The sequence below is a fragment of the Condylura cristata genome, unplaced genomic scaffold (genome assembly GCF_000260355.1).
Source record: "Condylura cristata isolate star-nosed mole 26May11 unplaced genomic scaffold, ConCri1.0 scaffold00008, whole genome shotgun sequence".
NCBI classification, from domain to species: Eukaryota; Metazoa; Chordata; class Mammalia; order Eulipotyphla; family Talpidae; genus Condylura; species Condylura cristata.
The window spans coordinates 18,906,385-18,921,992 of record NW_004567109.1 but is presented as its reverse complement, the minus strand read 5'-3'; the positions used below and the strand labels follow the sequence as shown (position 1 = coordinate 18,921,992).

At 53.4% G+C, this 15,608-nt stretch overlaps 1 protein-coding gene across 1 annotated transcript in view; it reads left to right on the top strand.

Moving 5' to 3' along the window:
• The window catches only part of GRIK3 (glutamate receptor, ionotropic, kainate 3), a 186,925-nt gene that overhangs the window by 151,702 nt on the left and 19,615 nt on the right, over nt 1-15,608 (top strand). Inside the window, exons 10-12 of the mRNA XM_004678805.2 lie at nt 4,892-5,095; nt 11,709-11,932; nt 15,458-15,576. Coding sequence (XP_004678862.1) covers nt 4,892-5,095; nt 11,709-11,932; nt 15,458-15,576 — 547 coding nt within the window. The remainder of the gene's footprint in view (nt 1-4,891; nt 5,096-11,708; nt 11,933-15,457; nt 15,577-15,608) is intronic.

Sequence of the window (15,608 nt, the reverse complement as noted above, 5' to 3'; positions counted from 1 at the left end):
GGCCCCTGAAAGCCTGCAGACTGTGCCTCTTAGCTCTTTTTTCCTACTGACACACAAATTCCAGACCTTAGCCACTGCCTCATCCCCTGCCCTGCTGTGGCTGAGCTCCTGGCCCTGGCAACGTGGTAATTCCCTGCCCCTAGGCCCTACCTGGGACCTCTGTGTGGCTGGCCACCTGAGGCAGCATCTGACCAACTCAGCCCACTGTGCAGTTTTGGATCCTCACCTGGTCTGCGGGTCCCGAGGTTCAGCCCTCCCCATCCCCACCGCCCAGAGGTCACACAGGGTCGGGGCAGTGAGAGCAGCCCAGACTTCCTTGCAGGCTGGGAAAGCGCTCTCACCCTTGGGGGGGCCAAGCGTGACACTGGCCCTTCCGCGGGCTCCGAGAAACTCCTGAGAAAAACCAAATCCGTGAAAGGACAGGTGTGGGGCCACCTGAAAGCCTGAAACTGATCCAGACGCTCCAGGGGTGCTCCCAAGAGCCTCAGTATGGTGTGCTAGAGCCCTGGGGTGCTCTCAGGCTGGGGTTCTTGAGACAGCTGCGCTTCTGTGGGGAGTGGCCCAGCCTGGCCCAGACCCAACCAGCTGCTCTGGCTGAAAACCCAGCCCCAGCTTCGCTTGGCAGCCTGTGAGTAGGGCCGGCACCTCCTGCTGAGCGCACTGGTCCCTGTCTGTCTGGAAGTGCGTTGTCAGGGCAACAGAGCTTTGAGTGACAGGCAGGTACCAAGGCAAGAGTGCAGGAACAGCCAATGCTTTGCTCTAGAGAACAGGGCCCAGACGCAAACCCATCCTGAGAGGGGTTCCTCTTCCTCATTCTTTGCCCCAGAATCTGGATGTGGCAGAAGCAACATCTGTATGGGGGTGACCCCCACCCCCAATCCAACTCCTCTCCTCTCCTATCTTGAGCCCTGGGGTTGAGTCCTAAAGGTGCCTTAAACTGGACAGAAAAAGGGACAGAACCCCAACCCTACTCTGTCTGGCCCGCAGGTCTGCAGCTGCCCTTCCCACTGCCAAAGCCAGAACAGCAGCAGCAGGAATCTGGAAGCCCGCCCTCCCCACCTCTCCCCACCCTCCCACCTGGCCCAGCCTCTGCTCAGGTTCCGCTCTTCCACAAGCTCATGAAAAATTCATCCGCCCAAACCTCAGTTCACACACCGAGAAAACACACCCGCCTCGCTCCTGGGGGCCCTGCTTTTGAAGGTTCAGGGTTCTTTGGCTGCTGGAGTGAGCAGCAGCACGGGCATGCGTGTGGGTGCATGTGTGACGGGGCCGGGTAAGCACAGGCGTCTGGACACGCACCGGTGCGTGTGTTTGTGCCTGCGCGCATCGTGACCCACATAGACTCAGCCGCCAGGGCCTGTGGCACCCTGCAGGGACACGGAAAAGCTAAGAAAGGCCTGGACGTGCGCTAGGAAAGCTGTCCTGCAAGCCAGCTGTAGGGAATCGGGACTCCTGGGCTCTGGCCTAGTTCTGACAAGCAGAGGCCAAGTCCTTGGGTCCCAGGCACTCGGCCTCCAGGTCAGAGCAGGGCTGGGCTGGCAGGATATCCAAGAACGTGCCAGGGATATCCTGGACACACTGACGGCCATGCCTTGTGACCACCTGCATCAGGGAGGGCCTCCAGAGCACACCTACGAGGTGGTCAGCCCTGGGTTCAGCCCAAACCCGCAAACCCTTCTTCCAAATCCACAGGTCTTTTGCCGGGAGAAGCTTAGCATGAGGGCTGGCTTTCACGTGGGTATAAGCGTTCGGTGAGAAACCGGACTAAGCCCTGGCAAGGAAAAGTCGGGAAAGGTTATATTTCTGGACCCCTGTTTTCTGTGACTTGTTGAAGAGAAATATTACCCCTGCTCCTACGGCTGTTCTCCCAGAGCAATAGGAGAGCGTGAAGTTATGAAATTGAGGGCACCTTCACTGAGCAATCGATTAGCAGCCGAGAGAGCTTGTGAATTGGCTGTCTGGACATTTCCAGTAATAAATTGTGAAATAGTCCATGAATAAGTAGTTGGCGGAGTTCAGAATTACCCCCTAGGAAATGTTGCAGGTCTAGAGACACATTACTAAGCTGAGCACCATTTTAATGCTCTGGGCTTTGGCTGTTAAATATGTATGCCATCCGCAAAGCACTTCCCGAAATTAATGGCATTTTACAGCTGCTCCGAAGGCAGCGTATTTATATGGAGATGTATAGATTCTGGGGCTGTGGTGGCTTCACAAATGAAGTGCTAATTTTAGAGGATAGGGCCAGGGAGGGGCGTGGAGAGAGGGTCAGGAAGTGAGCTAGCTCGGGGACCTTTTTCGAAATGGTTTTCCGCTGCCAGAGACGATTTTTCACCTTTGATGACATTGGGTGAGGTCTCTAGGCTGGGAAGATAGCTGCAGTAACAAGCCACCCAGCTCACAGAAAGAAAATAATGATGTTAATGATGATGATGATGACGACGATAATGGTCTCTGTTTGCCGGGCACTATTCTAAGTGCTTTTCAGAGATTGACTGTTTTAATTCTCAAAACAGCCCTGTTAGGTAGGTTTTATTATCATCCCCATTTTACAGAGAGCAGTAGTTTTGGCCAGGAATCGGCACATGGTTGGCAGTTCCCCTGGGGAAATGGAACCACATCTACAGTTCTTTGCTTTGCAACAGGTGCAGAGTGCACATTGTCATTGCATCGGAGCCCGACACAAAGGGTGGGTTGCGATGGAAACCACACTCAAGCCCAGCTCACCTGGGCTGGTTCCAGGGGTGGGGCGGCACATTCCCAGAAAAGAACTTGCACAAAGGCGGCGTTCACACTAGCCAGTGTCTCCTGTGTTCCAGGCAGCCCGGGCACCTTCCCTGGTTCTTGGACTCTCTTCTCCAACCTTGTGAGCTGCTTATTGGCTGGAGGCAGGGCAAGAGGCACTGGGGCCGGGCATGGAGTCTAAACTGAAGGACCCAGCTCTTCCCCAATTAGATGAAGAAGTGGTTGTCTCCGAATCCTTGGGGAGGCAGGAACCTGTTGGGGATACAGACACCCCCCCCCGCTCTGTCTCTGTAGCATCCCAAAGAACTGTTGAAAATAGAGTAAATCACTCATGGGATGGCATCTTGAGAGGTGGCCTTACTGGGGAACCTGGCTCAGAGCATCGATCCTCTGGTGCAGGAGGAACTTGGCAGGAGACTGCCAGTGGTTTGCTGCACCCCAGAAATTCCATGAGGATTGTTGCTTCCCAGCCTTAGGGGCCCGCAGTGTCAAAGTTAAGAGAATGATGAGACACCACCAAGTGTCTGCCCTTCCCATCAGTGTGTGCACATGCGCTTCCCGGCCGTGTCTGCCAGCTATGTCACCAACCATCATGAAGATTTGAGGTTTCCCAACATGTGGGGGGCTAAGGTGGCTTTGGGGAAAGTTATAGCCCAGAAAAATACCAAGGAGTCACAGGCGGGGAATATTGGAACGGAACTCTCTCTGACGCTAGTTCAACTTCTGTGTGATCACAGGCAACGTACTAGCATTCCCTGAACCCCAATTTCCCCTTTATCAGTGGGAATGCCCTCTGTCTTGTAAACTGGTGATGCTTAAACAGCCCATGAAGGGTCTAAATTGGTGCCGATGAGAAGTTGGCTCATCTACCACAGGTTCTGTGCGGGAATTTGGAAGTGAAACTGGGTGGCCGGGGCGAGCCGGCATGTGGGCGTGCACCTTGACCTGGCCCCTGGGCGATCCTGGGAGCTGGGCTTTGCCAGCACAGCACCCCCCATTGCTCATGCGTGTATGGCACAGGGCTAGGTGGGGCTGCTTCCCTCTGGCTCTTCTGGGGAAAGCGCCTCCTTGGTTATTCTTTGCAGGGTGCTAAGGGTTTGCGTCTAAATGAGAAACCAGACAGAGCTGTAGGCACAGCCTGTTCAAAGCCCTGCACTAGCCCCCATCACCTGGGAGGACAGAGGCTGACATGGGGCCCGTCCCCTGGGTTTTGACCCCTGAGCCGCCTTCTGAGGACCCCCTGCCCACCAGGAACCCGGGTGGATGCCAGTGAATGCCTAGAGCCTGTGATCAGGGCCACACCAAGCTGAACCCAGATGCCCCCTCTTGGCCAGCTGGGTGAGCTCATAGACACCCCTTGTCCTTGCAATTCACCTTCCACTTCTGTAAAATGGGATTATTAGTACGGGAGCCCAGAGGGTTGAAATGAAGGTTGAATGAGGCCAAGCTAAATGTCTGTGCACCCTGCTCTGCTGGCCGCCAGCCAGGCCCTCCGGGGCAGGTCTGTACTGAGCTGCTGTGTCTGGCAAGTTCTCACTGGAGCACAAGCTGGCAGTCCTGACTTGGGGGCTGAAAAGACCTTGGAAAGAGGGAGAAGTGTCAGGAGCACGTCAGGGAGCAGGCAGGTTACTTGATGACGGGCCTTCTGCAGCAGTGCTCATAGGGGTGCAGTCGTCCCTGCCCCTGGAGGACTTACAGAGTGCCGGCCTCACAGATCCTGGCTCAGAAGGTCCGGGGCGGCCCCAAGCAGGTGCATTTCTAATCGCCAGTGACTCTGATGCTGCCGGCCCCGCCTGGCCTGTACTGACAGTGCAGCAGAGAGCTTAAGATTGGGAGTCCATCCTGAATTCAAATCCCTGACCTGCCATTTGTACTTACGTTGTGACCACTAGAGAATTGATTGATATATACCTGGCCAGGCCCCACCTGTGTGAGGGACGGCCAGTGGTGGCCATTTGTGAAGCATAAAGTTGGCTCTTGGGAGAGGCGCTTTCCCTTTCCTGACGTGCAGGCCATTCTTCCAAGCCACCCCAAAAGTCTCTGCAAACACAGCAGCAGAGGCACCACAGCCCTGAGCTCCCCAGCGCCAGCCTGCCTGCCCCCACCGGCTCGGCCTGAGCCCCTCCCCCTCTCTCTGTCTCGGCAGGAGGAGCCCTTCGTCATGTTCCGCAAGTCCGACAGGACCCTGTTTGGCAACGACCGGTTCGAGGGCTACTGCATCGACCTGCTCAAGGAGCTGTCGCACATCCTGGGCTTCTCCTACGAGATCCGGCTGGTGGAGGACGGCAAGTACGGGGCCCAGGACGACAAGGGCCAGTGGAACGGCATGATCAAGGAGCTCATCGACCACGTGAGTGGGGCAGGTGCACCGGTGGACCTGGCCGACACCTGTGTGCAGTGAGGGGAGATGGCGGAGATCGAGGCTGGCTCCCTGGGGCCTGCCTCCACCACACTCCCCAACTCCCAGGCACTCCGCCACAAAGCGCACGGGCCAGTCCGTCCATCCGACCCAGTCCCCTCTGAGGACTTCCTCAGCTACTGACGCGCTGACAGAGGATGCCCAGCCGTGCCGGGCACCATGCAAACACCACCAAGTTCTGGGACCGGCTAGGCCCGTCATTGCCTTGAAGATTTAGCCCTTTGGGTGGAGTGGCAGGTAGGCCAGGGAGCCAGGGGCTGGGAGAAGGGGAGGGCGAGGCTGCTTCTCCTCCCGGCGAGGTGCCAAGGAGGCAGAGCCATACTCTGCCTGGTGGGGGGCAGCCCGTGGGGCACAAGGGGCCAAAGCGGGCAGCTGAGCTTTGGGGAGATGGAGCAGCGGGTGGGAGGGGTGTGGGATTTTTAGGACACTGGGAGGAAGACAAAGGAAAGCCAGTCTAGGGCGACCTCAGCTTGGGAGAGTCGGGACACCCCGATTTCCCTCACTGTCTCCTCATGTGTCGACTCTCTCTCAGCACAGTCGTGATACCGGAAAGCAAGGGGGTGGGCTAGGTGCAGGGCCTGGCCCTCAGCAGGCCCTGGCAGAGGCGGGTTTGTGAGATGGGTCAGCCCGAGATCACAGTCCCAGGCCCAGCGGACCTGGGGTTCAAGTCCTGGCCAGTAGACATGCAGCCAGGTAAATCCATCTGCCTCACAGAGCGTCCTCTGCTTCATGTCTAAAGAAGGACGAATGAGCGCTTTAGAGTGGCGGTTATTGTGGGAATTGAGGACCCCTTGGGACAGCTTCCTTGAGCTCGTGGCAAATGTTACCTACCTTTCAGCTCAGGGCCCCCAACTTCCTGGAGGCAATTTCTATCAAAGGCAGAGAGCTGATGGACACAGGCCTCTTATGTGTCTTCTGCCATGTATCCTTACCACCCGTGTTACTGTCAGGGAAGCTGAGGCAGATCTAGGTGATGGAGCAGGGATTCAACGTGGGGGAGTGTTTGGAAGCTGTGCCAGGAACCAGGGAGGAGGTGGGCTTGTGCAGAAGGTCTTTGCCACCTGAAAACTACCAGCCAATGGGGTTTTATTGGCCAGCCTCCCAGGGTGGGGGCAGGCAGCCTCAGAGGCTTCTGGTAGTCCTTCTCCTCTCGCTCTTAGAGGTTGGGAAGCAAAGGAAGCTGGAACTCAAAGCAAAGGCTCCAGCAAAGCCGTACCCACACAGGGGCTTCCTGGGTCCCAGGAAACTGGGCTCCTGCGAAAGGCTGGCCAGAGAGGCTAACAATACAGAGCACACAGTGGGCAAGACCAGCTCCCACGCTGCCCACTTCTACTGTGTGCTCCTGGACAAGTTTCTTATCCAGTCTGTGTCTCCGTTTTCTTATCTGTAAAATGGGGATGCCACTAATAGGTCTTCTCCATAAGGCTGTTGTGAGGTCTGATGTGCATATTTCACACATGTGCATGAAATACAGTGTTCACTGTATCAGTACTGGCTGTTATTTTTATTTTTTCATTAGTGATGACTCCTTCAAGGCTGGGAAGGGGGCTTCAGGAAGTCCCATTAACTTCCCGAGCTCCAATTTCCTAACTCGACAGGGAGAATAATAGTGCCTGCCTCGCCTCCTTCCCGCCTATAGTGAGGCGCAGAGGAGACAACTGGTGGGGGGCAGCCCTTAGATTGCAGAAGTCAGTGTAAATGGAAGGGAGTGGTGTTGTCACAGGTATTAGTAATAACTGTAATTATTATGGAGATTAGCTAGCAGGCCCCAGAGGCTTCTCCCTCTTATCTGCTTCTCCTGCTTCATGAGTGGGACTCTGGAATGTGGGCTCCCCATGGGTTCTGAGGCTGGGAGCTGGGCTGGGGAGGTGGAGGGGGTCCCCTGGAGAGCAGGTGCACATGCAGGTGAGAGCAGAGCTGATGTCATCTCGCCTCTCCTGGGGTCTCCAGCGACCTGAGAGCTTTGCAGAGCCCGTTGCAAGCGGGTGTTATCAGAACAGCCCAGCTACAGCCAGAACCTACTGAAGTGACCCACAGCTGAAGAAGAGGGGCTTCGGGCCTGGCCTCCGTGCAGCCCAGGATCCACCCGGGCTGTGGCCCCTAACCAGCTATGCAGGGGACCTTGTTAAACCCAATTCCCTACAATTGATGAACCTATTAATCCTAGCTTGGTGCCATTTTTAATAACATCATAACCATTTATTAATGTCGTCGTATAATTAGTCTTCTCACTAACTCATAGAAAGCTTGGTAAAGGCTTGGCAATATTATTACTTCCTTATTACGGATCTGAACGTAGACGTAAAAATGATGAATGCCTGCCTTTGCAAGTGTCTGCCCCCTGAGGCCCCTTTGCAGTCCCTGGGTGGAGCCTCTGACCAGCAGGACTTCAAAGTCCCCCAGACTCTGCTCTCACCTCTGTCCCATGCCTCACAGCCTTCAGGGAGCTAGGCTTGTGGAGAAAAATGGGACAGCTGGAGGTGCTGGCCCCACCCGCTGACACACCCACCTCCCCCAAGTCACCTCTAACCATGGGAACCACCAGCATGATTAGACTAGGCAGTGATTTCTCCATCCATCACCCATTCCCAACTGTCACTGTCTCCATTTTTACTGCCTGCTTTCTCTCGTGTCCCCTCTCTCCAAAGGCTTCTACTCAAATTACTCCCATGGGTTCTAGGCATTGCTGAAGGTATGAGTAGAGGTAACTGTGTAGCAGAGGAGGGGCTCTGAGGAAGGAGTGTGACTGGGTGAGAGGATCAGCCAGGGTGTCTGGTGTCTGCAGTGATGCAACCATCACCTCAGGAAGCGGCATGTGAATCACAGGTGCTGGACACTGACCCTCAGGCTCTGCTCTCATGAGTTTATGGCCCAGTGGGAGTGGAAGCCAGGGGAATAACCCAGCACCTCTAAAATCCAACTGCCACCAGTCCAAGGAGCAGAAATACCAGGTGCCACGAGCGTAATCATCAGGGCAATTTCTTCTGAAAAGTCACTCATAAGATGAATGAATTTTTTGGACAAGTCAGAGGTTTGGTTTGTTCAAGGACATGACTGCTATAAATCTGAGAGTAAAGACATTCTCAGAGCCTCAGTTTCCCTCTGTAAAAAAAAAATATAGGGTTGGAATAGATATTCTCGAAGTTCTCCTGTCCAGTTTTGACAGCCTATGATTTTATGAATCATCCTCAAAGAAAACTTGCATGAGTGGGAAGAACCTGCCAAGATTGGACCTTTCATTCTGAGTAATGAACTGAAACAGCAAAGGCTTGACATCTGTTCTACTCTTTCAAGGGAAGCTGGAGAAAATCATGCCTTTTTCAGGGTAATTGTAACCAAGTGTGAAAAGTAGTATTCCTGCCTAAACCAAAATTGAAGTTGAGACTTTTCAGCATTCCTGAAGCCTAGAGGAGAAAACACATCAAAATTCCCCATAAAGAAGGTCAGGTTGACCAGTAGTCTTACTGTTGTCAGCATAGAATGCCAGATGCTGGCCTTTGAACCATGTTATAACAGAGCACAAAGACTGGTGGGAAGTTCTGAAGGCTCTGTGAGGATCTGGGCTTGGAAAGAGACCCTAGTCCTATGCCAGCTTCCTCACCAACCCTGGGACACTCGTGATGAAACAAGCACTGACTACCAACACCTCGTGTGTTTGTCAGCAAAATTTTCATCCAATTTGCCATCAAAAGGCAGAGGAAGATTTGCCACCATTAAACTGTGAGATTCTTCCTAAGAACTCACTTGAGTCCCCAGAGACCAATTCCAAATGCTTTCTAAAACATGATGATGACTATGGGGTTAGAATAGGGTGTCTCAAAGCAGTACACTTCAAAGGGACAGAGCTGAGGAATTCTATTGTCATATAGAGAATTATATAGGGTCTGAGAACTTCAGAACTGGAAGGGACCTTCCAGGGATTCCCACCCTGTCTCCCATCCCACTGAGTCCTACCTACCGCCCCCCATAGGGTGCATACATAACTGGGAACTTCATGAGTTGAGTCTCTTACTCAGCCCAGTATCCCAGACTGGTACAGTGGGTCTTAGGCAAACACCCATCAGTCCCTCATAATCCTCTCTCCTTTTTTTTTTTTGTTTCCCTTTGTACACACCCTGAACCAAGTGGTCTGGGGATCACAGCAGCTGCCTGCTTTGCCATCAAAGAAGGGCAAATTCCAACTCACATTCAGAAATTTACAAAAGGAAGACCCCAGGACAAAACATCCTTTGTAACAGGCTCCTCCTCTCTGTCTTCCATGGATCCTGAAGCTCATCAAATCCTTGGGCTCTAAGTGTCAGTGGTCAGGTGTGGGGCTGCCACAGGAGGGGAAGCAGCGGGATGAGCAACACCACTGCCGAATGCTTGCTAGTGTGCCCCCCTCAGCCAGGGCCACCCACAGAGCTTCTTGGGAGCTGGGGTTCTTCTCATCCCAATCCTCCCCCCCCCCTTGAAGTCTGATTACAACTTGGTATCTGGTTCTTCTTATGAGATTTGTGGAGTGAAAGAGAGTGTCAACAGTCACCATTGTGCAAGCAATTTGACTAATGTCCAGCTCCCCCATTATACTACAATGTCCCTAATGGCAGAAACCAAACCTCCTTCAGGCTCAGCTCTGTATCCCTCGGGCTCAGTGCCCCTCAAAATAATGGATGGATGATGGTGGGTGGATGGGTGGTTGGTTGGTTGGTTGGTTGGTTGGTTGGTTGGGTGAAGCTGGACCAAGACCACCTAAAGACTCTTGCATTGAGAGGGGTTCTCAGAGGCAGCTCTCCCTAAACAAAAAGGTCTTTAGTGCTGGTCATTAGCGCCCAGCCTCCCTTTCTGTCCTGCCCCACTTGAAGAAAGGAAGTGATCATTTGGTTCACATTCTGTAATATAGATATCTACAGAAACCCCAGGGGCAGTCTCATCAGAGGGAAACATTATTAACTAGCAAATATAATGGAGGCTGAGATAAGCTTAGGAATGAGGAAACAAAGAAGTGATCACACAGTCCCAGTCACATAAAAAAAATAGGCAGATAAGACAAAAGGTCACATGGCCACACATACTGCCATTTGAACTGAGCAGATTAGGGCATTTCTATAGGATAGAAAGAACTTCAAGATGTTCCAGGGCCTAGAGGGGGCACCTCAGAACCCCCAAACTTGCTCACTCTAAATAGGTTCTGCCATCCACCGCATCAGTACAAAACTCTAGTGTGTAAGACTTTCAGTGGAAAAGAACTTTAATACAATTAGTGTGCAATACAGAAAAGGGGAAGGATAAAGTTTCCAAATCAAGCACCCAATATTACCCATCCCCTCAATGGGTAAAGGCCCAGCCAAACAGGGTTGGCCCAAAACAGGGCCTCTGAGACCAGAAAGCCTGCTGCAAGTCTAAAGCCCCTTCTGGTGGGGACCCATGGGAAAGGGGCAGGAGGGCCCAGCACATCTGGGACAAGAGGAACAAACTCAAGATAAAAGCTGCCATTGTGAACCTCCCACGGTCTCTCACCCACGTTTTACCCAGTCCTCAGCACATCTCAGCAACACGTACCCCCGCCAGGTCTCCTTCTGGCTCTCCATCCCTCCTTCCTTCTCTAGTCTCCTCTCCAGCTTCTTCTCCCTGCTTATCTTCACCCTTCCTTGGATGAGGCAGGGAACCTGGACCCTCCCCTTTTCCTGGGGACCACCCTGTTACAAAGAGAGTTTACAATTAGAGACGATCATTTTACGATGATCAGTTTACAACTAGAGATGATCCTGGAGGACTTGCTAGAAGACACAGCATACATGGAAGGTGGTAAGGGTCAGACAATGGGCAGAGAACGTTCCAAGTAGACCACAGGGTATGCAAAGTGTGGAGGTGAAGAAGGGATGTGACAAACTGGGAGCGCTGATCTGGAGTTTCAAGTAGGAGAGCAGTGGGCTGAGGCTAGAGAGATAGGAATGAGGGATTGGAGGTTTTTAAGCAGGAGAAGCTCAGCCCAAAGACATGGAACTTTAATTACTCCCCTCATTAAGACTGTGAAGGGCTAAAATTTATCAACATATGAACATTCCTAGCTGTAACCCCCGCCCCTTCCTCATCAGCTTAGTCTCCTTCCCACCCTCCCCCATTGAAGATGGCGCTGGGCTTGCCTGTTAATTTCTTCTCTGCCCTCCCCCGCTTCTCATAGAAGAGAAAAGCAAGCAGACGGATTCTCTGTCCTGCTCATGATGTTTGAAAGCCACAAATGAATAAATGCTTGTAGGTTGCTCAGCTGACAAAGCAGAGAATGGACCACGTGGGTCCCAGCTTTCATGGGGTTCCATGTTCTTCCCTCAGGCCATGAGCTTTTGGGGCACAGGAGTTACATTTGGGGTGCTTCCCCAGCACCCTGAACCAGGCCTGGCCCAGAAGAAGGCTTGGTAAATGTTGATGCTGAAAAGTGGTTAGTGACGTGAGGCCCAGGCAACAGACTAAATTTCACACCCTCACCTCCCTACGGTCAGGTAGGGGTGATCTGTCTCCCGCAATTCTTAAGCTGGTGTCTGTTTCTCTACCTCTCTCACTGCAGAAGGCAGATCTGGCCGTGGCCCCCCTGACCATCACCCACGTCCGAGAGAAGGCCATCGACTTCTCCAAGCCCTTCATGACCCTCGGTGTGAGCATCCTGTATCGCAAGCCCAACGGCACCAACCCCAGCGTCTTCTCCTTCCTCAACCCCCTGTCCCCAGACATCTGGATGTATGTGCTCCTCGCCTACCTTGGGGTCAGCTGTGTCCTCTTTGTGATCGCCAGGTAAGGGCAGTGCCTTCAGTGCTGTGGCTCAACGTGGCAGGGTTAGGAGCCAGGAACTCCGCACGCCCTCAGCTGTCGGCACAGAAGGCCGAGGGTCAGGCCACTGCTGTGCCCGCTTCTCCCTCCCTGGGGCTCAGATCCCTTCTTATGCTTTAGGGAACATTCCATGGCCCCAAGGCTTGAATCCCCCAGTCTTTACCTGTCAGGCCAGCCGTCAGTAGCCCAGGTACAATGGGTAGGCCAGGCCAGGCCAGCCCAGACCAGCCCAGCCTGCAACTTGGAACAGACTGTGACCTTCTGCTCCACACAGCAGGGGGGCACTCACACACGAGCTGAAGCAGGGCACAGGCCCTCCCCTGCCTGTCTGTGGCATGCTAGCAACACCCTCACGCACGGGCTTGCTCCCGTGAAGTGGACATAGGGCGTCCTTGCCGGCGAGGGCAGCAGCGGGCCCCTGGGGTCCGTGTGACCAGTGTCACACACCTGGTGTTTGCCAAGCGCCATGCTCTGCATCACAGTAGTTACCTTGCCAAATCCTTACAGGTGCCCATGCAGGGGAGACATGAGGTGCAGAGAGGCTCGGTTCTGGCCTCGGGCATTATAGCGATGGACTCGGGTCACCAAATATTTTACCTGCAGCGACATCTCTGGCTACTGTCATGTTGTCTTCTGCCCTGGCCTCAAGTGGTGACTGCTGTGCCCAGCTCCCCACGCCCCTCCCCGCTGGGCCCTCTGCCCCTCCCTCCAGGCTCCAGCCCCGCGCCTGCCCTGGCTCTTTATTCTCTAAATCCTAACAGGTTGCAAAGAGAGACTTCTCTGGAGAGGCAATTTGAGATCCAAGGACTTGGTATTTCAGCCTTTTTTTCTCGTGAGTCTTCTTTGAACGTCTTCCCTGCCCCCTCCCACTTCTCCCTCCTCCCACACAGAGAGAGACCAAAGGGAAGGATGTGAGAGATGAGATTGTCCTGCCTCGGAAGCCCTTTGCTGCCGGCTGGCCTGGTGCTGCCTGCTTGCTCAGCCTAGCCGGAGTGCAGGCTGCCACAGAGAAGCCTTCATTACGCCTCTTGTGTCTAATGGTCTAACAAGCCTTTGAAAAAGCTAGGAGCCACTCTCCGGAGCTCTAGCCATAATTTTAGCAGCTTCCAGCTGGCCTCTCAGCTCCCCACCGCCTCAAAAAAAAAAAGCTCAATCTTTTCCAGCGTCAGTTCTGCCCATTTGATGTGAGTCCCATCCCCCTCCGCTTCTCCTCGCCCAGCCTCTCTTCAGCTGCTGGCAGCCCAGCCTGCTTACCACCCCAGCCTCCTGGCCAGGATCTAGGAGTGCAACCTGGGGAGACGTTCTGGAAGAGATGGGTTTTCTGGAGCTGTTGAAATGATCCTGGACACCTGAAGAGAGGAGAGGGACACGGGTCTTGGCCACAGAGCCACGAACAGCATCATCATGCCCTTGTGACGTTAGCAGACTCACGCAACGTGACTCACACCTGTCCTGCCAGATCCTAAGGGGTGTTCAACGGGAGGCCATAAGCACCTCCACTTTATAGGAGCAGAAACAGAGGCTCAGAGAAGCTAAGCCATAGCCCAATGTCAGAAAGCTTTTTCTTGATGGAGTTGGGCTTTCAAGCCACATCCGTCGGACATTAAATCAGGAGCGACGAGCACCTGTGCAAATGGGCAAACAGGACACATAAGGCAGTGAAACAGGCGGGTGGTGGGCAGCAGGGAGCGGTAGGGACTGGGGCAGGTTGGAGAGTGCACCTTAGTGAGAAGGGCAGCCGCTGTCAGCTCCAACAGACTTCGCCAGGCAGCAGAGCAGGGTGGCACCGCAGAGCTCATGACTCTTAGAGTGATTCAGGCTTTCACGTGGTATCTCATGGCTTCCATATGTGGCCACCAGTTTGATTCTTCACGATACCCTGGGGTCAAGCCACACCATCAGTCGGGGCAGCGCACCTGCAGGGTGGGTGTGGCCCTCTTCTTTCATGTAGCCTGTTGCCACTCCGTCCCCTTCCCGGCCCCCCAGGCTTCATCCACCGCAATCTGCTCCTGCAGGCCCACCTGCCCAGCTCCCCCAGCTCCTTACAGTAGCCCCTCTCCCCAACTTTCCAGGCAGAGGGACCACCAGACGCACAGCTCTCCGAAGTCTTTCTCCAAACCCCTTCTCAAACGGCCTCTCTTCTGTCCGGCATCTCTTCCTGGTGGATGTCAGCACCTCGGGCCAGTCTGTGACTATTTCCTTTGCAAACTCCCGTCTTGGTTTGAGGCCTCCCTATGGAATTCCCCAACTGTAGGATTTCAGCTTCATGAAAACAAAGTTCTCACATAGCATTGGTGATGTGTGATGATTTAGTAAAGCTTTTTGTAGGGGGACACAGAGGACTAGACTCAGCGTCACACTTCCAGCACATCAGCACCAAGTCCCTGGGTCGAGTCTCCCTGCCAGGTCTCTGCTCAGCCTCTCCCCGCACTCGGCCCCTCCTCCTGCCCTCTGGTCAATTTGTCCACCTGAACTTGTGCCAACCGAAGACCAGATCCCTCCCCGATTGATCAGGGCTTCTCTTTCTGAGGAAGTGAAGAGGGCACTTTCTAAGAAGGCGGAATGTGCTTTTCCTGCCATCCATGTCTTTGTCTATTCAGAGGGAAAATCCAAAAAAGGATCTAGCACGTTCTTCTCTCCAGGGGACAGGATCTGGGCATACTTTCACTTTCTCGTTGGAGTCTTCCGTACAACTTGAATATCCTGGTGTGTTTTTTCCATTGTTTTTAAAAAGTATACAAGTAATTCAAAAGCCAGTTTTCCTTTTTAGCTGTTCATACAGAACATAGAATAGGCCTCGACATGCCCTGCTACTCCAATGCCCTTCCCCAGGGGCAAACCGCAGAGGCCAGACACTGGTAGTTTGGAGTCTGGCTCCTTCCAGACTCTCGGGTCTGCCTTTCTATACAAACCCATCTACACAGGTGGATAGCTGGGTCTTCAGGAGTCTATTTATATAGATGTGATCATCTTGTTCTTATTTTTATCAGTCTTTTTTTAAACCAAACAATATGTGCGGAAGATCTGTCCCTGCCGGTACATGTACAAGTATCTTGTCCTCTTTAACAGATGCAGGATATTCAAGGTGCGGTTGTGGCATTGTTTATTTAATCATTCTTCTATTGAAGGGCATCGAGGTTGCTTCCCGTTTTTTCACTGTTGCGAACAATGCTTTGATAAACACCGTCGTGCACAAGTGTTTTCCTAGGGTGGATAATGAGTTCAGAATTGCTAGGTTGAAGGGCATGAGCACTTTTAATTTTAAGACATTCTGCTAAATTACTTTTGTCCCCAGCAAAGGGCCCTGGCAAGAAAAAACAAGAAGCAAACTGGCCCTGACTTTTGCATCCCCTGCCTCCCCAGAAGAGCAAAGAGGAAGCTGAGGCGAAAAGTGGCCAGCCCGTTAATGTTTGCAAACCGCCTCTCATGGGGACTGGACCCTTCCTCGGCCCCCACGGCTCAGACTCACTGCTCCCCTTCCTGCCACAGGTTCAGCCCTTATGAGTGGTATGATGCTCACCCCTGCAACCCTGGCTCTGAGGTGGTGGAAAACAACTTCACTCTGTTGAACAGCTTCTGGTTTGGAATGGGGTCGCTGATGCAGCAAGGTATGTGCCCTCTCCTGGGCCCCTTCTCCCAG